General features: G+C 47.1%; 2 protein-coding genes and 1 long non-coding RNA gene across 6 annotated transcripts; 1 reads left to right on the forward strand and 2 right to left on the reverse strand.

Annotated features, from left to right (window-relative positions):
* Positions 1-5115: 5115 nt before the first annotated feature.
* Positions 5116-6102, reverse strand: LOC120827946 (uncharacterized). Its single transcript, XR_005713463.2, has 2 exons — positions 5953-6102; positions 5116-5560 (listed from the first exon to the last, which is right to left on the reverse strand). It is a non-coding gene; the product is annotated as an uncharacterized LOC120827946 (long non-coding RNA).
* Positions 6103-6193: 91 nt separating this feature from the next.
* On the forward strand, positions 6194-18510 carry mylk5 (myosin, light chain kinase 5). 4 transcript variants are annotated; one of them, XM_078083543.1, is made up of 19 exons: positions 6201-6286; positions 9113-9291; positions 10169-10223; positions 10745-10894; positions 11018-11170; positions 11336-11518; positions 11931-11966; positions 12957-13084; positions 13168-13321; positions 13417-13716; positions 13804-13918; positions 14226-14429; positions 14543-14760; positions 14980-15103; positions 15617-15766; positions 15854-15980; positions 16066-16159; positions 16270-16410; positions 16680-18510. In XM_078083543.1, exons 2-19 carry the CDS (start codon positions 9184-9186, stop codon positions 16883-16885), a joined length of 2646 nt encoding a protein of 881 aa, XP_077939669.1. In that variant the 5' UTR covers positions 6201-6286; positions 9113-9183; the 3' UTR covers positions 16886-18510. The 4 variants fall into 4 exon arrangements, with proteins under 4 accessions (XP_040047115.2, XP_077939669.1, XP_077939670.1 ...); XM_040191181.2 differs by lacking the exon at positions 10169-10223 and having other exon boundaries at positions 6194-6286; XM_078083544.1 differs by lacking the exons at positions 6201-6286; positions 10169-10223 and adding an exon at positions 8712-8893.
* A 776-nt stretch (positions 18511-19286) lies between these two features.
* Positions 19287-21772, reverse strand: LOC120828407 (coenzyme Q-binding protein COQ10 homolog, mitochondrial). Its single transcript, XM_040191964.2, has 5 exons — positions 21518-21772; positions 20922-21068; positions 20349-20541; positions 20144-20251; positions 19287-19756 (listed from the first exon to the last, which is right to left on the reverse strand). Exons 1-5 carry the CDS (start codon positions 21649-21651, stop codon positions 19604-19606), a joined length of 735 nt encoding a protein of 244 aa, XP_040047898.2. The 5' UTR covers positions 21652-21772; the 3' UTR covers positions 19287-19603.
* Between the last annotated feature and the right edge of the window lie 68 nt (positions 21773-21840).

Raw genomic sequence — 21840 nt, forward strand, 5'->3', positions numbered from 1 at the left:
GTGCCTGTCTGCAGTCGATCCCTCGCTCTTTAATGTCGGTGCCCGGCTTTCCAGCCGTCTCCCTGCAGCCCACCGCCCCCCCCCCCCCCCCCCCCCCTCTCGCTGTTGTTGATCTCGGATCTTAAATCTTGCATGCAGCCGTTTCCTGCTCGCTCGAAGGCAAGAAGGGACAAGCCGAGGATCAAGGGGGTAGGAGAGGAAGAATGCTCCTGGAGCAAGTATTACGATGCCGCTCCGACGGGGCAGGAAGGCCTTCCATCGGCATGCCACAAGGTTGCCGTTGTTAGTCGCAGGGTTGCGTGAATGTGACGTGAACTTCTTTTTGACTGTATGATAATTACATCAGGCCCCATGAAGGGGCTCGCAAAACGGACAACGGAAATCATGAGTAAAGCGGGGGAAAAAAGGAAAGAAATAAAACAGCCAGCCAGACTTAAAGTGAGTCTGTTTCTAATCAAATTTTGGCACCGACTCAAGAAGAACTCTTACTCAAGATTAGCTGCAGTCATGCATTATCCTAACCGGAGGAGAGCAGTTTTTCCAGCGCACGTACTATATCTATCGGTCTCGCTCCCCCCTTGACGTCTCAACAGGAAGTGCAACATGTTCTATCCCCTCCTATCATCGCCCTCAGAGGCGACCGCTGTGAGTGGTGACGGAGGGCAGGATCACTGAAAACCTTGCCTCCGCTCAAATCCCCCTTTCCTTCATTCATGTACACCCGGCGGGCGGTTTGCTCTTGTTTTCAAGATTTCATTTATCGCTGCGGGTGCCGTGTCCTCGCGGTCCCCTTTTTAGGCTCGCAAACGTGCCTTTACAAGACGTCCAGCTGCCTTCACATCCATAAACACAGCCTTTCATACCTCATTGCCGAAATAACCAGGCCAACATGCGGGCCTCGCTGCTAGAAGCAGAGATAATGGAGATAGCGGAAAGGAGCCCGGTGAAGCGTCTTAACTTGGTGGCTGCTCTTCATGCCTCACGCACGCCATTTGTCTGGGATTTTTTTATTGGTCGAAAGGTCGCAGACCACTCAGGGGTGGCTTTGACAAGAAAACAAACAGCGGCGGAGGGCTAACTGTGCCATGTCAGAGGGGTTTATTTGCCCCCCCCCCCCCTTGTCCTGCAGGGCGAGGGAGTGCCCCAGAGCCTCTCCAGAGAGGTGCAGACAGCTGCGTGACAGATATTTTGAGAGGCCCGCATCGCGCCTGGGATAATAACGGGCTTGGACGTGCGCGGAGGGGAGGGAGCGGTTACCGTGCATCCAGACACCGCAGCGCGTACACAAGCGGGTCACTCTCGTAAACCTCTGGGGGCGACGGCGCCGCAGAAGTTTAGCAAACGACAACACGAGGAGGGACGAGGTGTCTGAAGGGGTTTAAATCCCGGGTTTTATTTTATAACTTGAGAGTTTTTGGAAGCTCCAATGGTGGTTTATTAGGTTCGAGCTGAGGAGCCGTGGAAACCAGACAAGCTCTCACAAGTTGAAATAATGTTACCGGGGTGTATCGTCCTACACAAAGGTTTGGTATGACAATGTCTGCGGTTCTCAGACACACAAAGCTGCAGAGATGGATCCTGTTTCACAGTATGAACACAGTGACAGCCCAAAAGCATTCTGCCCAGCGCGTCGGGTTTCATCCATGTCATCTAGAGTGAGTTGTCTACTTAGTGTGACACATTCTGTCATTGTTTGACTCCTGCACATAGACTACATCAGCAGATACAATACCGCCTTTGTTGTATTTTGTTTTTGAAACTCACGGACCTGCAATTCGACCTGCAACTCCCCACATCCTGAGCAGTGTGAAAAAGAATCCAGCACTGTTCGATCCACTTTGTTCATGTGCAGCAGGGGGCTGGAGTCCAAACACCCTCCCAACGAAACACCTGTGCAGGTGATCGTGGAGCTTTTAATCTACGAGCCAATCAACCCCCTGCAGCCCACCTCACCGCCTCCACCCGAGCATAGGTGTGCACTACGCCGTCCCGTTTGGCCCCAGCGGAGGCCTCAGGCTTTCGGCGATGACTTACTGAGTTGGCTCCTCTCTGGCGAGCACCGCCCCCCGTCTCCCCCCTCACCACCACGTGTTTTAATGGAGGCGCTCCTAACAGCACTTTCTGAGGAATTTACAGCCCCTCTCCCGTCCAGGAGAGCGAGGGAGGCACACTGCGGCCTTGTCCCAACAGAGCCGGCAGTGGAAAACGCACAGCCTCAGGCAAAATGTGTGTGTGTGTGTGTGTCTATCCGTCCCTCTGTGTCTGTTTGTGCTCACTCAGCTCCATGTGCCTTCTGAAGCTCGGGTCCGTGGACGTCCAAAGCCGAGTGAGTGAGCGAGCGGTTTAGGAGGGCTCCAGTTGAGTAGGTTCCACTCTGTAATTTCCCTCTCTGCACGGCCCTAATCGCTTCCACATGGGCCCTCGCCGACAGCACAGCGGCGGAGAGGCCTCACAGCGAAGGTGGGAGTTAAACGCACGTCGACTCACCAATGCACCCGCTCGGGGAAAAGAAGTACTGCCAAGCCTGCTCACTAACGTATCAGAGGGCCGGGGCGGTTATTTGGGCGGGTTGCTTTTTGTCCGTCTAATGTCTCTGGTATTTTCAAGAGTTGAATCAAAGAACGTAGAGCTAATGTGCATAACTGCACAACGAACCACAAACGTCCGAGAAACTAGATGCAAACTAGATTGAATGGGAATATGAAATAGCAGTAAAGCCAGCGGTCATTAGTGATTCCCTTCAGAGGTATTCAGGGGTTTTTCCTTCACATCCTGTGTTTCTTGGCCCCCCCTGGACGTATGTCGAGCCGGCGGCTTGGGAGGCCCAAATGGGCTGCTGGGCCGGAGGGGTCACGGTCAATGTGTGAAGTCACCAGAGCAGCAAACAACAGCTCGTTTTTTGCACAACAGGGTTGGCGTTTTTCAAGACACCTTCACAGAGCTCATTTGCTCTTTCAGCAGCAGGGAAGTGAAACTGTAAAAAAAAAAAAAGAGAAGGAAAAATCTCCCTGAAGTGCTGACTGAGGGGGAGTTGTGTTTCAGGAAGTGTGTACTTCTAGCACAATGTAAAGACACAGACTATGTGACATGAACTGAGACTGCGCTCTGGAATCAAACATTTCAGTCAAAGATCCGATGACACTTTAAGATGGCGTTAATATTGTTAAGGTGAACAACGACCCCTGCTGTTTCCATTTACTGCTACGACACGCGCTCTCTAGGACACACAGTGGATATCGACTACATCCAAAACAGGAACCTTTCCAGAGTGTTACATTTTTCACAGCACCTCATAACATTCACTCCTAAAAGTAACGTGTGTGTTTTTATGCCTTATAAAAGTTCTTCAAGCCACAACTTGAAGAGCTGGTCGGGAAAGTGGGAATGGAACGTGTACATGCGGTGCAGGGGTGGAAGAAGTAGTGGTACCGACTGATGCCAAAAGCAGCAATACAGCACGTAAAAGTCATGCATTCAAATTTGGATTTATATTAAAGTGCAAAATACATACATGTTGGTCTGCTATTAAGCACCACTAGTACTAATATTCACAAACAAGGACCACACCAGCAGATGGAAGCTTTAACAGATTTATTACCGGTAAACATTCAGATGCAAGGCTCGAACTCTGTGTTGCCCGGATGGTAAATGATGCCTGAACCCATTGAGACGCTACGTTAAGACAGATAGTTACTTTATTAATGCCACTTGCCACAGCAGCATTTAGATAAGTAAAGCTGGAGAGAGGGAGGGAAACCGTGTGCATGAGAGCGGAGGGGGGGGGCGAGCGGGTTCGGTGGGTATTTATGGATTCGCAGGGAGTGGTGGGGTCGAGCAGAGGTCCAGCTCCCAAAATACTGAAGGATCTTCAACTGGGAAGACCTGGGATTAAGAAGAGACGCCATTCACCGCGGATGCTCCACGCACCCCATCCGTGTCTTTTCCTTTTACAATGGGCCACTCGACCACAGAAGCACCACGCTGTGACATATGAATAAGACTTAAATAGAGAGTAAGGAAACCAATTGGCACTAGATTTCTCAGGGAAGTAACTCAAGTCATTTTAAGCTGATAAAGATCACAGATCACAGTAAAACAACTGGTATCATGGTAAGAGTAAGCTTTAGTATAGTTCTTTCAAACTTGTCAATTAAGTTAACTATTAAATGTCAATTCAGACAACTTAAAGAAGTTTCAGTAAGCAGTTTGAATAAGAAACAGTTACCAAAGCTTTCACATTACTGGGAAAACAATTGCGTGAAAATTCTTAGCAGGCTGAACTACGAGACTTTTAATGAACGCAGGCTCTGACTTACCGTCTGAATATGTCGAGCTAATCGTGTCATCATTAAATAAATGAACCATCCGGGTCCGATTTGGCAATGTTTTGAGCTGAAAACAAGGTAATTATGTTAGTGAGATCACAAGAGTTCACAGCGGGACACATTTGGGCAACAGGTTGAGGAAGCGATCTAATGCGTGCATGCACACAGACGTCCTCTAGGTGGAGCTGGTGTCTGCTTTCTTGGTCCACTGAAGAAGTAATCAGCTCAGCTTGCATGGATAATTCATGTAAATTGGGCATTAGGTTTTCTTGTTTGACCCTTTGACTGCTTTGTTTGCTGGATGGTTGATTAGGTTTTATTCTCTGCCCCGTTGGAGAAGCCTACCTGATTTTCACACTGGCTTGTTAAACATTAGCATCAATTATGTATGTTGCAGGTTAGAAGTCAATGAAGGTGGCACATTGCACTGGTTTCAGGTTGGCCTCAAATAAAAAGCACTTTCAGGATGATTATCTTGTTGGATTTATAATATTATAGCTCTAAACCTCTAGCAGATTATAGCACAATATGTTAACATTCTCTCTGCAATGGTTGATTTAAAAAAAATAAATAAACCAGACTTCTACCATTAAATAATAAATGAAGAATCCAAGAAAGTCTACACAAAATCAGTCAGTTAGCAGGCTACTTCTCAGTGACGAGTTGGTCGATTAGCGTGATTGACACCTCGTTGGAATCATTAGAGCAACTCCCAAGCAACATTAGATTGACAGCACTGCTGACCAACCAGGATCAGCAGAGTAGTGGGCCAAAATCTAATACACAGTCAGATTTTTAATTTGTTTTATTATTAAGTATCAAGCTGTCTCAAACTTACAATGTTGAAGTTACAAGTGTAACAAGGGTGACGTCGATATGGCCAGAACACACCAACCAGATTCCTCCTCAACCTGAAACACCACATCCTCATCCATTGATCATTAAAATAACAAGCACAAAACCTTTTCTCCCCATTAAAGGGTTTTTCTTGTGCTGATGTGAGGGTTTCGAGACAGGTGATATTCCATACAGACAATAAAGCAATATTTGGGGCGATACAAAATTAAATTAACTTGAAAAAACAGAATGTAAGCACGACTGTTGAATTACATACATGAAAGTAAACAGAACACGACCAGCGTGACGTCGGCGCTGTGGCATCAAGACAGCGGACGACATCCGGGGAACTTCGCGCGCTCCATCTGAAGGTGACATTGTGCCCTGATGGTGTTGGCCTGTGAAAGGATTTGGTGAAGGTAGCAAAGCCAGAGTGCACCGATCAAAATCATTGATTAAGCGGCTCACTTTGGTAAGCAGGCCGAACGCGAAGGAAAGCACCGATTACGGAAGCCGAGATGCTCTGACAAACGGATTGTCGCGGTCCAGTTGGGACCTCAATGGGCTCAAAGTTTACGTGTGCTGTGATACTTCTGTATTGTGCGGTGAGATAAGGGACATTTTATTATTCCCACACAATAGTAAAAAAACTAGTTTGCCTTTAATAGTTGGATAATTGTTTTTCGTGAAGGGTATATTTAGCATAACTAGCTCCATGTTTGGTGTCAAAAGGCCAACGTAAATTGTACTCCTTCACCGCCTAAACGTACTCATGAAACGAAATACACACCGGTTTGTCTCCTCGTAGTACGAACATATCTTCTCTCTCCCATCGTTTATTACTTTTTATTCCTTTTTCTAAACTTTTCTCTTGGACATTATGGAATCGATATTTATAATCTCCCCTCGTCAGAAAATCGGCACACCGCACTCTGCCGGTGGGACTCGCGAGATGTCACTTCACGGCTAAAAAACAAGTGAAGTGCATTGTGGGAGATGTAGTTTATGGGCAATGTGCGCTTTAAATTAGAATGGACCTTATTTGAGCCAATCATGTGCGCTTAGAGCCGTCGCGGGTCGTATAAAATGGCGTGGGGGGCCTTGAGTTGACACTAGTGTTTAAGGTAAGGGGAATTTCACAACTTAGTATGCCGTCTTTTGTAGAAAAAACATTTCTGTTGTTGATGTTCATTGGCTCTGGTTAGATGAGGGTTCCAGCTACAAATGTGCAGAAAAAATCTGTTGTCTTTCTGTTGAGATGTTGTGTTTTTAGGTCACAATATCCACCGCTACTAGTGAAGTTAGGTCGTTCAAGTCGAGTCAAATAAAATATTTGGTCTTTCATTTATGTAACCAAACTCCAAATGTGGGCCTCAAGAGGTTTAACCTGGGGAACACATTTTCCCACCTGTTTGTTTTAAAGGATTTACTTTTAGATATGTCATATTAGAGAATGCTGATTTGCAATTCAAAATTGATAATGCCATAAATATTCACATCATTCATCATAAACTTATTAAATTACTTTCCTCAACCTTATTTATGATTGGATCTAATTTCACCCACTTTTCAACTAAATTAATATCTATTTAGCAGTTGATACATTCGTGTCATTTTTTTCAGGCTTTTATTCAATTGTGTGTTCTTTAGATATCTATCTTTAGATATGTAACAAGCTAAATGGGGAAACAACAGAACAAATAACTAATCAGAAACTAAAAGGCTGCCCAAATGAACCCAACTTTCTAAATTGTGTTGTGTACCTCGCTTGCCATGTGTACTGAATCAACATGGGATAAACCTGCTTTGAACATAAGAATTCAGATTATTTCTCCCAGTCTTGATAGTTATCTGAAAAATGAATGACTACCTTTTTTTTTTTTTTTTAATTTTTTTAACGTCGCCATTTCATGTCCGCTCATGTTTGTTGCGACTGCCTTTTTTCTTCTTTTTTTTTGAAAGCTCTGCCGAAATTCCATTGCATTGTCTTGACTCCTTCCTTCAGTCTGCTGCGACTATCTCCAGTCTACATCTACACCCCCCCGTGCTCCGATTAAGGACTCTCAGCTGTGAATGGTCCACATGCAGAGTGCAAGGACGGAGCGAGCAGACCAAACTACCTGCACGCATACCATCGACTGGCTGAAGGGGGGGGGGGGTGGTAATAAATTAGTCAGTCCCCATGTCCCCTCCTGCTTTAGCCTGTTTTGTGTGTCGTAAGGGGCCCCATGACTACGTTTCATTAGTAATGCTCCTGTAGGCCCTGGGCTCTGTGGCAGAGATGCAGCATTTTGTCCCCGTCTCTGGTTGCTGAGCAGCTCTGCAGACCTCACGTTCTCTGGGTTTTATCTCCGTTTTATCGTAAGCTTGAGTCCGATCCAATTCTACGAGGGGTCTGATGCGATGTGCAGCACATCCCGTGCGCTCATTTAGTTTTTTATACTGTGAGACATGCAAAATATCAAAATTATTATTTACCTCGCCTGGAGGGCCCCTTCGCAGCCCTGATTATTTTCAGTCAGTCTGGAGCCTGCGGCTGCATGCTGATCCCACACAAAGTGGAGAGGATGTCAGTCTCCAGTAAATGAGGGGGGGGGGGGTTATGAGCTGTCTCACTTGACCGTGGTGACCTGTTGAGTAAATATGTGATGTTGTCTTTCTTTTTTTTTTTTTAACCCTCACAGTGAAGTTTCAGTGAATTCCAGTGGTTTCACCCCATTTCTGGGTTCATACTTATCTCAGAACAGTGACGTGATATTTAACAGTGTCAGGGCCCGGACACTTTGGGACTTACCTGAAACATGATCTACGACCTCTGCTACTTTGGAAAAGCAACCCAATAACACTGATTGAACGCTAAGCTACATCATCCCAATGACCTGACAATTGTTTGTGTGTGTGTGTGTGTGTGTGTGCGCGGCCTTTTGGTAAATGTTTGATTTCTAGGAATTTCTTCCCTCACAGAAACTAAAACAAGCCCCTCGCAGTGCTTTTCTGTGTGGTCACTGATGTGGAATTCAGGGGTCAGGCATGGGAACGCAGGGGGAACAGGCCGGGCGTTGTAATCACATCAGCGGGCCTCCGTCGCCTTCGCTGATATTTCTCCCGGTTGGGACTTCACCCCCAGCGCGGAGAGCGCAGCTTGTGCGACATGTTGTGCCGAACGTATTCATGCGTTCACCGTGGGAACGACGACAGGCCTCTCACCAGACATCGCCGGTTACCATGGCATCGGGTGAATCTGTGAAAGTCACGCTGTTACCCGGGGAACGGTGTGTGTGTGTGAGTGACTCGTATTGGCGCTCACACTTAAGGCCAAGTGTAGCACTTATGAGCCTGTCATTCACAGCGAGTGCTTTTTTTTTTTTTTTCTTCTTGTTTTTTGTCTTGAATCCACGGGCGTGACAAGCGGTTTGAGTCGCCGGCATCACAAAGGTCAATTGCAGCATTGATAAGTGAGTGGGCGAACGGCAATCGATAAACAAAACACAATATGACCTTTGGCTGCGTGGGTGGGTGGATGAGTCCCCTCCCTTTCTCCCGCTTTGTCTCTCCAGGTTTGTTTGCGTGTGTGCACCTTTTTAGCCTTTGTAATAAAGGCAGGAGACCGGAGCAGTTTTGGTTGAGGGTCAAGGGTCGGGGGGGGGGGGGTCTGTCACCACAGCGTCTTTAGGGGGGGAGAAGGAGATGGCCGCCCCGCCCGAGAAGGCCAAAGAGAAAGTGAATTTGTGGTAGGTGGAGTTAGCGTAGATAAGAGGAGGGTGAGAAGGCAGAGTTTGAACATGTGCACAGAAGGGGGAGTGAAGGCAGAGGTGCAGCGGCTCTCTGCAGGGGGGGGGGGCGAGTGCTGAGAAGGAGGCGCGCAGCAGTGACCGAAGGAAGGAAGGAAGTGTGATAACCGGCTTGGCAAATGACTGCGTGAATTGTTTTTGTTTGTTCCGTACGCACAGAGGCCGTTTCTGTGTTTCCCCCCCCACCACCACCCGCGGCGACATGAACGGCGAGAGCAGCCAAACGCGTCATGTGTCAACCTTCAGGATGCACATCAAGCCGCACAGAGCACCGGGAGCACCGGGTGGGAACCGGCCGGGAACGGTTGACACCAGCGACGGACGTGCTGCCGCACATGGTGAGAGCTGCAGGAGGTCTGAGCATGTGGGACGACTGTTGCCGGGAGCCTCCTCCTGTAGAATGTAACGTGTCGAGCAGACGAGTCTGGAGATGTTTGAGGCTTTATTGTTGAAACCGAAACCAAACACTTTATTTATTTATTTTATTTTCACATCTAACGGAACGTGATCGTTCTAGCTCTAAAAGCTTAACTGCACATCACCACTCATTTTGCATAATCTTTGTACTTGTGAAACAGTTTTGGTGGGTTTCTGTGAAACTGAAAGGGTTAGTTTGAAACTCTGTGAATTGTGGCCTTGCCAACATCTCACACACAAACATATCTAGCAGATATCACGCACACGCACACACGTCTATCAGATGAAAATCTTCTTACATTTCAAATCATCTGGAACTGATAAAACGTGTGCTCGTCCTCGGTGCTGCATTGTTTTCAATTGTGTTCAGACCCGGTAAAAGGTTTTTAACCCCCGACTTGTATGTATTTCAGGGACTTGTTAAAAAAAAAAAAAGCGTTAAGGTTAAAAAAAAGAAGGTCTAAGAGCGATGTGTGGAGGGTGTGATAATCTGCCTCACGGGCGTGTGCGGTATATAGACTTGTAAACGCTGGCTAAAGGTTGACGGTAAAACCCACGACTACTCATCCGTCAATGGCGCTACTGCAGCCGGTCACGTTTGAGACACTTAACAGAGGTTAACAGTTAGCAAAGTCACAAAAACAGACCAGAGCCCCATTACAAAAGAATTTCATCTAACTCCTCGGGACCGTTTTAAACGCTATCTCTATCTATCTTATGGGGTGGGGTGGGGGGGGAGCAGGCTCGTCCCGCTGCATGCCACAAGATCAGCTTGCCTGATTTTGTCCTTTGTTCCAGGTGTGTTTTATCCCTGGCTGGAATGTGGGTGCTTGTAATTACGCGGCCCCTCAGGGTGAGGGTCAGCGCCGGTCAGCCTGCAGCGCTGCGAATGGTTTCTGACGTACTCGGGCTCTCCTGGGGGCTTGTGGTTCCTGGAAATCTCCAGGCTTCCAGCCCGGATCCGGCTCTGGTTTCATTTCTGCATTTAAAAACAACATGCAAAAAAATCAATTATGTCATTGAGCATTTTATGGGCAATGATGGCCAGAATTTATGTGATATTTATAAGAAAGAGTTTAAATAATAGGTTGAAGCGGTGTGAGCTGTCGTAGATGAGAGCGTGGAACAAACTCTGGTGCCATTTTCATCTCTCACTTCTAGCAGGTGTCACTTCCATTTAACGCGAGTTCAAAGACCTCAGTGTCAGGAAACAGAAGTTCAGTGTGCGCAGTCTTGTAAACACACTTGTTTGTGGTCCAACTTTGCATTGCAAGTCTGTACTGAGGACAGAAATAAAAGGGGTGGTTGGGGAGGGGGCTTCAGATGCAGTAATAAGTCTTTTTTTCTTGCACATATCACCACCTCCGCATCCAGGCTCTGCCGACCTCTCCGCTCCCAGACGTCTGGAGGCCCCCGTCTTCATAGAGCCGCTGCAGGACTGCTGCGTGGACGAAGGAAATGACGTCACGCTGCGGGGGGTTCTCGCCGGGAGTCAGCCCATCAAAGTGTCGTGGTTACACAATGGTGAGCTGGGACGATTCACATTAGGTCAACACTGTTTTGTTGTTGTTGTTTTTTAAACCAACCAGTTAAAACAAGTCAGCCGATGAGAGGGTTTCTAGTGTGCTTGTTTGCTCCTATGGGCAGGTGAAGTGGCCCGTTTTGGGATTCCATCTTTCAACGGCAGGGAGACGAGTTTCGCCGTGAGGGAATGCTTGCCGGAGGACGCCGGCGCCTACACCTGCCTGGCGGAGAACGGCGCGGGGAAGACGTCCTGCTGCGCCGCCGTGTTCGTCAGAGGTGAGGGAGAGAGGCGGGGGCCACAAGTTTGATAATGATTACAGCAAAGTTGCCTGGTTCCACATTCAATAAAATATTAATTGTTTGTTAATGCTCAATTAACGAACGCTCAATGTCAATAAGTCGGCGTTTCATTTCTGTTCCTCTTTCCGACATTGGATCCAGACTTTGAAACTATCTGCAGTGTGCAGAATCCGGTCTCATCTGGCCAGACTTCTGCTTTCAAGAGCTTTGTGGGGAATGGGAGGTCCCCGCCGTCTCCCAAAGACAGGCTGCAGAAGTTCAAAGGATCCGTTTGCGCTTCCCCACCGGGCTCTGATAAGCTCAGCCCAGTCTCATCTCCAAGAGGTATTCCTTTTTAAATGCTCAAAGCATAAACACAAAGCGCTTTAACATCTTCCTAGTCAAATTACCAACAACTTGCATTGCCACTTCCTTGACCTCCCTACACACGAGTCGATGCACCAGGAAATGTCTTCAGGACATGCATGTTGCATTAATACATACAGAAAAGGCATCATTTCCCTCTGGCGTCTGATTGGTTCCCATGACGACCATTCAGGGACTAAGCGGGTCGTCCACAGCAGTGATCCACCCACTGGAGCCTCTCGCTCCCAAGCGAAACGCCATGTAGGGCGGTGACGGCGCACGGCGCAGAAAAACCTGCCGAGTCTGTCGACCGATAGCCGTAGAACAGAAGGGCCGAGCCCCGCCCCTTTCACAATAAAGCCTACCTGTGCTTCCCCCCCCGTCTCTGCAGAAGTCATCCCAAAGAAGAGAGCCAACTCTGAGTCAGGTGAGAGAAACCGGTCTCCTTTCCCACCACCTCTAGCGGATGACCGAGCCGTGCACCTGTCGCCCGCTTTGTTTCTCATCATTCGTTCATCATTCCCTGCTGACTTCTGCTTGTTAGTCTTATTTGCCATTCTATTTTTGTGTGTTTTGGGTTGCTTCTGGCACTTCTGGCTCTGCTGTGCTTTTCTGTGGTGCTACACCTTTCTCCCTCTTTTCTTTCACCTTTGTTCCTGATACAATGTTGTCTGGCTCTAAGCTATTGTGCTGTACCAGGGAACTTTAGGGTGTAGGCTGCAACAATAAACAGAACGGATTATATCAAGTCTGCTCTGGACATGTAATACTGCTCATTGTGGTTTTATGAATCGCGATATACTGGATGTCTAGAGCTGGGGAGGCAATCATTTAGCCACTCTGTAAGAAGGTAAACTGTAAAGACTTTTGAAAAGTTAACTTTTTAACTAAAAGTTAACAGATTGTCTATAGTCAAATTCCCCATCCTGATACCACAGTATTTGAATATTGATAGCTCGAGGGTTGATATTGACTCCAGCTCTCAGATGTAGTTTTCCCTACCAATGTAAATGCACGATGACGATAGATTACAAGAACACAGACTTCAAATGTGCGTTATTTCCCTTTGGGACATTTGCTCAAGTAAATAGCTGGTGTGCTACAGGTGCACTTGATTAACATTGGTTAACACACTCGATCAAACAAGGACTGGTTGTTCTTGTCTGCAGTAGGTCATCCATGTTTTGCATGCGCCTGAGCTGATGCACTTGGCCTGCTGTATGCTATAATTATAAGGGTCTTCGGGGAAGGGAGTACAGTCCTAACTGACCACACACTGTACGTAATCCCACAGAACTACTTCTGTCTTTTATCTCACACTTGCACAACGGATGGTTTCCTTCCACTCTGCTGTTTTTAGGTCTTAGTACAGTAACAAGTGTCAAACCGCTCAATGTGTGCTTGTTTTGTTTTGCAGGGCTTGCGTTGCACTTCAAAAACCCTCCGCAGCACTTTGAAGTGACGGTTGGACAAAGCGCACGAGTGACGTGTTTTTTCGCCGGCCGCCCCCCCGTGGCGTCGTGTTGGATCAGACACAAAGAACAGGTGTTCCTTTTTTTTAAAGTACTTTCTTTGTGCGATTTCCTCTTTGTTTCTCTCTGTGTTAACCTCCCTCTCTGTCTGTGTAGATCGTGGATGGCCCGGAGGTGTGGACAGAAAGCACCGACGGGAGCACCACGCTGGTCATAGCCGAGGCTAAACCGGAGCACACGGGCCGCTACGCCGTCGTGGCGAAGGACCGCAGGAGCTCGGTAGAACACACGCTCACCCTCGCTGTCATCGGTGAGGCCCGAGACACCAACTCTGCTGCGCTTTGATCATGAATGAAGTTTCGAGTTTTTTGACTCCCCGTCAACGCGCTTATCATCTCACCCCAGAGAGGCCTCAGCCTCCGGCCTCCTGCCCAGTGGTCTGCGTGGAATCTGCCCACGGCCTCGTGCTGTCCTGGTCCGGCCCCTGCTACGACGGCGGCAGCGCCGTCCTGGGCTACGTGGTCGAGGCGAAGAGGGAGTCCGGAGGTTGGAGCGAGCTCACCGGCCAGTGCGAGAGCACCTCGTACAGAGTGTCCTCCGGGCTGCAGCCTCGTCGGAGCTACAGTTTCAGAGTGAGGGCCTACAACGCAGTGGGAGCCAGCGAGCCGGGACCAGAGTCGCCAGAGGTCACGATGGAGGGGAAAGGTGAGGCAACACGGGTCACTGATGCTGCAAAATCCGAGAACAAGCTTTGTATTACAGCTGTGCCTTTTTTTAATTTTTTTTATATAGGTGTAGAAAAACCCAAAGCTGAAGAAGAAGGCCCCCAGCAAGCGTATTCCTCTGTAGCTATTAACTCCACGCAAAAGGTCACAGATCACTACAGTTTGCAGGAGAGACTGGGAATGTGAGTGGCTGTCGGGAACGAACATTTGCAATTGCTTTAAAGAAATAAAAGCTGTTTCTTCAGAAACGATGATGAAAAAAATGAGCTTGACATTCCCTAATAAGAAATCTGGAATGTGCGGGTTTCAAGTGTCAAGGAGGATAAGAATCCATGCAAGTCGAGGCACAGCTCCTCTGAATAAACACATCTGTGGAAGTGAAAGTTCATCTGTCACTTCCACAGATGAAGGATTATGATCCTAGGTCCCAAATGGAAGATTATTATTATTAATCATCGTATTCTATTATAAACGTACGTCTTTTATTAGGGGAAAGTTCGGCCTGGTGTATAAGCTCACCCACAAAGAGACGGGGCGCGTCAACGCAGGGAAGTTCTACAAAGGACGACGGGCCAAGGAGAGGGAGGCGGCCCGCAAAGAGATCGAGCTGATGAACCACCTCCACCACCCCAAACTAGTCCAGTGCCTGGCAGCGTACGACCACAGCCCGGAGATGGTCATGGTCATGGAGTTGTGAGTCTGGTCGTGGACGTTTTTTTTGTGGGGGGGCGCGGAAATCCCGCAAAAAGTGTGTTTTGGTTGCATGCAGATAAATGTTTGCCCCCCCCTGTTCCGTCTGCCCGTAGTATCGCGGGTGGTGAGCTGTTTGAGCGCATCGTCGACGACAACTTCGAGCACACGGAGTCCGCCAGCGTGAGCTACATGCATCAGATCCTGGAGGGGATCTCCTTCATGCATAAGCAGAGCATCGTCCACCTGGACCTCAAACCTGAAAACATCGTGTGCGTCGACACCACCGGCACTTCCATAAAGATCATCGACTTCGGATTGGCCTCCAGGCTCTGTGTGTGTGTGTGTGTGTGTGTGTGTGTGTGTGTGTGTGTGTGTGTGTGTGTGTGTGTGTGTGTGTGTGTGTGTGTGTGTGTGTGTGTGTGTGTGTGTGTGTGTGTGTGTGTGTGTGTGTGTGTGTGTGTGTGTGTGTGAGAAATGAGACTCCCTGGATGTTCGCTTGTATTTCTAGTGAATTTTCCTAGGAGGTAATCGGGTGATTTATGTTTGACAGACAGCAACACGCCCCTCAAGGTGATGCATGGGACTCCCGAGTTTGTGGCCCCGGAAGTGATCAACTACGAGCCCGTGTTCTTCACCACTGACATGTGGAGCATCGGAGTCATCTGCTACATATTGTGAGTGGCGCCGGCCCGTAAAACACTCGCAAGCTACTTTTTTAGACTAAACCTGTTTAAGGTGCTGATTTAAACTCCTTTGGCCTGAAACAGGCAGGTTGCTTTCCAACAATAAGTATCTCTCAAGATGTAGCGTTATTCTTTTAGCAATTTAATTTGTAATTGTCATGCATAGTCATTGTATTTTTTTCCAATAATTTTGAATAACTACCCCCTGATAACCACTTTTAAAACGGTTATAAATACTTGTATTTGTCATTCTGTGCGTCTTATCCCTCTCTTTTAATTATAATCGGACATTTTGGCACTCAAAGAAAACCGTACCCTTCTTGAGTAGCCTGGATTTCCTGAATTTTGAGGGCCGTGTCCCCATAATATTCTGATATACCTGAGCTAGTGGTCGCATGATGGCTCAACTGCTTTCTTTGAGTGTTTCAGACTTTTTAACGCCACCTAGTGTCCGTAGGTCGAAAGACATCTAACGTAGCCACCTCCTCGTTCTCGCGTCCTCAGGCTGAGCGGCGAGTCTCCGTTCCAGGGCAACAACGACGCGGAGACCCTCGCCCTGGTCACGGCTGCCGAGTGGGAGTTTGACGAGAGCTTTGAGGAGATTACAGACCAGGCCAAACATTTCATCAGCTCCCTGCTCCACAAAGACACCAGGTGATTTGTCACACAGTGACACACCACTGACTGGAGAGCACCTTCTCCGCTCGGACCCAACATTTAACGCGCCGCGTGTTCCCCCAGGCGGAGGATGTCCTCTGAGGAGGCACTCGCCCACCCTTGGATGGCGTTTGAGCCTGGAGATGAGGCCACCAGCAGGAGTCTCTCCAAGGACAGACTGAAGAGGTTTTTAGCCAGACAGAAGTGGAAGGTGACACCTCAGCGCAGTACTTCGAATGCTCGTCTTGGAGTTGGAGGAGTGGTTTTGTACTTGACCTTTTTTCTTTTTCACATAGAAAGCAGGTAAGGCCTTGTTGGCCCTTAAGAGAATGGCTCTGCTGTCCAGAGCTGAAAGTTCTGCCTCTGGATCTCCTACAAGCCCAAGAGCAGGTGAGACGCTCACTTTCTTCTATCGTCGTCTTATCCAGACCTTTTTGTTTGCCGTTGCTGTGACGGGTTTCTCCCCCCTCCCCCCTCCACCCCCTCCATCCATGTCCTAGACTCCCCCCTCAGCCCGGAGGCAAAGCATGCCCTGCAGTCTCTGGAGCTCAAGATGCAAGGCCCACCCCACTTCACCCAGAGCCTGGCGGACCAGACGGTGGGCCGCGGCTCCAGGGCCCGTCTCTCCTGTCACCTCACAGGTACACGCGACTTCAATTTGTCTTATTTTAAGTTTCCTTTTGTTGTAGAGCAGTGACTGGAGAGAAAAACATTAAGCCTCGAGGGTAATATTTGCGGGCACATACCTCAAATATGACACTATTAGACCATATGTTATTAGACCATATGTTCACAACATTCTGTAAAAGGAAACTTTCATCTAGACGTGGTTCATAGACGCAACGTGGTTCATTTCGGAGGTTCCGCTGTGTTTAATTCGGCCCCTCACCCCTCCACCTCCCCCCGGCAGGATATCCTGACCCAGAGGTGGTTTGGCTGTGTGGTGACGAGCCCGTGGAGGAGTCCCCCACTGCGCAGATAGAGTACGAGGAAGATGGCTGCTGCACTCTGGTCTTGGCCCGAGTTGGCCCAGAGGACGGCAACGTGTACACATGTAGAGCCATCAATGACCACGGGGAGGCGTCCTGCTCAGCCAAACTCGTGGTTCAGAGGTAGACCCATCAGAACTTCTCCCTGCAGAAAGGAAAAGTATAAACCAATTGTTTTAGGGTGTCTTAAGGTTTGATTGTACATTGACATTTTAACACAAATGGGGACTAAACTGAATGTATTTTACATGTGTTGATATTTTACAATATTATTACAGAGCTACTCCAAGCATTTTTTTAAGGTTGTCATTCCCTGATGGGACTACGGTATGGTTGTCCTACACGATTCAAAGTCCACCATTTCTTTTACTTTGGCCTACGAGTGAACGATATAAAGGCTCAGCTACAAACCTTTCAACTGGAAACATGAAGGGGCCGAGCCAGCAGGCCTGAGATCACATTGTTTGAGCCATATAGTAAAGATCTGAAATGGCATTTCTTGTTGGTTAAAAATACAGTAGATATCCTTTTTTTTTTTTAAATTTAAATTCTTTTTTTGTTTCCGAGAGAAAAATGTAAACAATGACTGTTTGTACATTTTTAGTAGAGCTTTTAAAATCGTCCCGAGAACCATTCCTGTTTGTTTTCATGGTTGGGGCAACGATAATGAGCTAGAGGTCTGCATTGCTGTTGTAGCTACAGATGATGTTGTCTACACAGAGACAGAGGACAATGTGTGTCTGGGTGACATTTGTACTTTCAAGCCACCTGAACTATTGATGGGGGAAATCTGTAAAACAGCAGCTTGCTTTAAGCCTCTTTGTCATCAAAATATTATCAAAATATAAAGGCATCCCTAAATAAACTTGATTAATTTTGTCCATTGGAAGGCACATTATTTTGGCTTTGTTTCTAAATATTTTTCACGATGCATAACATATTTCAAGGTGAATTACTGTTTGTTTTTTTTGGACCATGGTTTTTGTTCATTTTACCATGTCAACACGCGATTAATGAAGTCATCAAACGTTCTGTGATCTTTGTATAAATGACAGTCACGTACTGTACGGGTGTGAAATATACATTTAAAGTGAAAGCTGGGTTGGAAGTTGTGAAGGGGGGAAAATCCTAACACGGTTGTGTAAATACTTTTCAGATTGCACCTTTTTAGCGGTGTATATAAAACGTGAGCTTTTTTTGCTGCAAAAGCACCGTGCGGATCACGTAGAGCAGAAAACCACTAGTCGAGTTGTAGGTGGTGGGGCATAGAATAGGTTTCTTCTTTAGTCAAACGTCCCCCCTTTTTTTTTTTTTTTACCTCACAAGGTAGTGTGAAAAAACAGGCACCAGTTTCAGGAAACGGCTGGTTATAAAACGGCTGCATTAATAGTTAAACTGTAAACTCCACAAGGGATTTAAACAAAGCGTTTACTGTGAAGTCCAAGTTTACAAACTGCCTTCAGACATGACGTTATAAAACATTACTGATAGAGCACAAAGATGGTGGGTTATAAAACCTCAGATTATTGAACTTGGATCCAGATCCCTCTGGGACGGAGTGTCATCACTTGCAGAAGAGTGTCCGGCTCTGTTCACGTCTCCGTGACAATGTCAAGAAATTTGGTGTACAATTATCGGTATTTTGTAAGTTTTACTCTTATTTGAATGTCTTCCAGGCTCTCATGAGTTCATTTTAAATGTTTTAACCTTGTCAACAGCATAAATGACCAAATAAAATGTTGAATTAGTAAATATCTGACTTAATCATTTCTGTTCCATCTTTACTCTAATGAATATCACATGTGTCCTACCTTTTTTCATCTTCATTGCATTCACTTTTTTTTATCTCACATTGCAATGGTTTGTGGGTAATTCCCTTGGGAAAAGCCAGCAGTAGATGCTGACTTATGGAAATGCTTCATAAAGGACCCAGAGAGCCTTCCCACTCATTATAAATATTACGGTTATATTTATACTCATTAAAATAAAAAGACCAGCATATTTTATTTGAAGATTTTCGTGAACTGATTCAATACATCACTGTTAACGCTGATCAATGAAGGTTAGTGTGGAAGTATACTCCTAGCTCTGACAAGAACACCTCTGCGACAAACCTTTTGGTGCCATTTGAGACCAGGGCCAGCCCTGTGTGACGTCACACCTTCATGCATCAATCCCCTTTGAGAAACCGACCTGTATTCAGCCAATGTAAATCAACTTAAAGTTGGGTTTCCAAAACCAACCGTCCCTGGACTGAATGGGGAGCAGATACTCCCTTACCTAAGGTCAGGGGTCATTGAAACTATCATGACAAGTACTGGGACGTGACGTTATCTGTGTCTCTGCATAAACAGGACTTGAATCCAGTTTTGGTTTTAGGTCACGTTACCAGGATTCCAGTCATGTTTTTTGGCTGAAAAGATGTAAACTAAGCAGTATCTTACATAAACAATAAGCAGATACTGATATGCTCCACACTGGACATTCTGACTTGTAAAAAAGTAAATTCAATAAATGACGCCTGGATATAGATGTTGAAAAATAAGTTTTATTTCACCAAAATAAAAGTTGAGTTACAAATAACTCAATCTTTTAAGATGTTTCAGTGTTGAGCTAAGGAACAATACAATATTGAAAATATGAATGTATTCCTGACCTACAAGTAACTAAATATGTACATGCAAATAAATTAGTTTGGATTATAAATAAAACAGCAGTATATTAAATGTGTATGTCAACTCAAGTGTAAGAAAAGGTCGTGTGCAAAAAGAGGCACCAGCTTCCTGGTTCGGTGTCGGTAGGAGGTAGATCGGTTAGATTACAGGTTATGGGGAACGTGGAGGCCTCATGTGGACCGTCTCTTCAACGGCGCTTCCTGACGGTTCCTGTAAAGCGCCGCCGCTCGCGACTCAAAGGCACTGACCATCTGTTTAACCACTTCGTCAAAGAAGACGCTGGCCAGCTGAGAGTGCAAAAGAGACTTGAACTCAAAGGACACCTACAGGAGAGAGAGGGAGCGCAAGTTAAGGAGTTATTCACTTGGTTCAACATGTCCTGCTGAAATCAAACTACTTCCTGGTTGACCCTGAGGTTCGTCAGCTCCATTGACAGGTTCTCTGCCCTGACAGCGATTACAAGCCTCCTAGGACGCCAGTAATACGGTCTCATAGCACACGAGCAAAGACCTGGAGTTAGTCTCAAATTAAAACAGTCGACCTGATCTCCTAAATGGGAGTTACTCAATTTCTACCGGTGGGTTTGTTTATAATATAAATGTCGATGCTTTTTTACATTCATTGCAGACTAGTATTAATTCCAAGTCAAATTACTGCGAGTGCTCAAGACGCTTTGGGCGAGCTATCAATTTCTCATTTTACACACTTACATAGAAATTCACTTTGCAGGAGGCCGGGAGGTCCTCGTCCTTGTCCCCAGGGGCAAACTTCCAAATAGTCTCAAGATGGCTGAAGAGGGATCCGTCAGTACACACGGCCTGGTACAAAATAAAAAGGCAATAACCTGGGTCAAAGTACACCGTCTGAGAAAAGGAATAGTTAGTTATGGTGGTTTTTCCAGGCAGCACCACTTACCCTGACTTGGTGGTTTGGCACGACGGTGACCTCGGAGGTGTAGCGCTCCACCACGGGGGGGAAACCTATCTCGAGGTACGCCCGGACGACACCGCTTTGTCCCCTTGTGGCCCGAGACTTCTTGCACCAGGGAACAAAGTGCTGGTACTGGTCCACATCAACCACCACGTTGTACATCTGCTCCGGAGAATACCTGCACACAGTCACAGCAGATGAGACCGGTTCTAAAGAACTGCATTTAAAAAAAATTATATTTTAAACGCTGACGTTCTATTTTCACTACCATTCTTGGAGAAATTAAATCTTATTCTTGAATTATCAATTATCTTTATTGTGAATCTAATGCAAAGTCAGATTTTCTCAAGTAATCCTTTTGTTGATTAATTACCTAAAACAATTTCTCAAGAGCCCAAAGCAGCATCTTCAAATGGTTTGTTCGTCCATCAGCAGAGTGTATTTAGTATAAAAAGACAAGAGCCAAGCAGCAGATCCTCGACTTGTTTAGATCTGGTGCGCGATCATGTTCTTATTCCGGTGGCCCCACACACACACGGGATAGGGGTGCTCACTCACCCTAATGTCCTGCACTCGGTGTACTCTACCCTGCGCGCGCTGCTGGGGAAAGCCAGGTTGACGAAGCTGCGGTTGGGGGGGCCGAAGGGAACCACCGGGCAGACGGGCAGGCTGGCTGTCAGGGCCCCACAGGAGCCCCACAGGGGTCTGAAGGGGAAGATATGTAAAATAATTATAATATATATATATATATATATATTTATTTTTTTTAATCAATAATAAAAATAAAAAAAATAAAACACAAGCACGTATAACAGTATTCATCTGACACAACTTGCTATTTCAGTTGTGAACTCCGTAAAGAAGACGGATGTTTACCCCCCTCCCCATCGGCCACCCAGCTGGCTCTTCACCGTGGAAACTTACTGCCACGAGAGGAAGAGCCGGCCCGGTTGCCATGACTGCGGGTTAACCCGCTGACCCGTGACCCCCCCTCCCACGCACCACCCACGACCAACTAACGTTAGCTCCGGAAATGATAACGAAATAGCAAGTTTAACACCGCCCTTAGTTGTTTTTTCTTTAGCCGACGAGACGTCACGCCTCGTCTGCGCCGGAATTGACCGTTTTTTTGGGGTGGGGGTTGTTTTACTCACACGACCTGGGCTGTGGCTCGGTTCCCCCTCACGGCTTTGGGGCAGACGGCTTTGGGGCAGACGGCTTTGGGGCAGACGGCTTTGGAAGTCTCCAGCAGCCCCCTGAGGAGCATGGGGCTCGTTCTTCTGGCCATGGCGGAGTTTGTGTCGTGCGAAGACCGAGACTTCCGTGCTTCCAAACCCCGCGGCGGACCCCGGCTGTGTGACGGCCGGGAGACCTGCTCCACTTGTCCCAGATGATGAAGACGGCGGTGACGTCACTGGAGGCTCTTAGCCAATCAGAGAGCCGGTGCCCTTTAAACCTTAAACCCGTTTATTCGCGA

This window comes from Gasterosteus aculeatus, chromosome 11 (assembly GCF_964276395.1).
Source record: "Gasterosteus aculeatus chromosome 11, fGasAcu3.hap1.1, whole genome shotgun sequence".
Classification (NCBI taxonomy): domain Eukaryota; kingdom Metazoa; phylum Chordata; class Actinopteri; order Perciformes; family Gasterosteidae; genus Gasterosteus; species Gasterosteus aculeatus.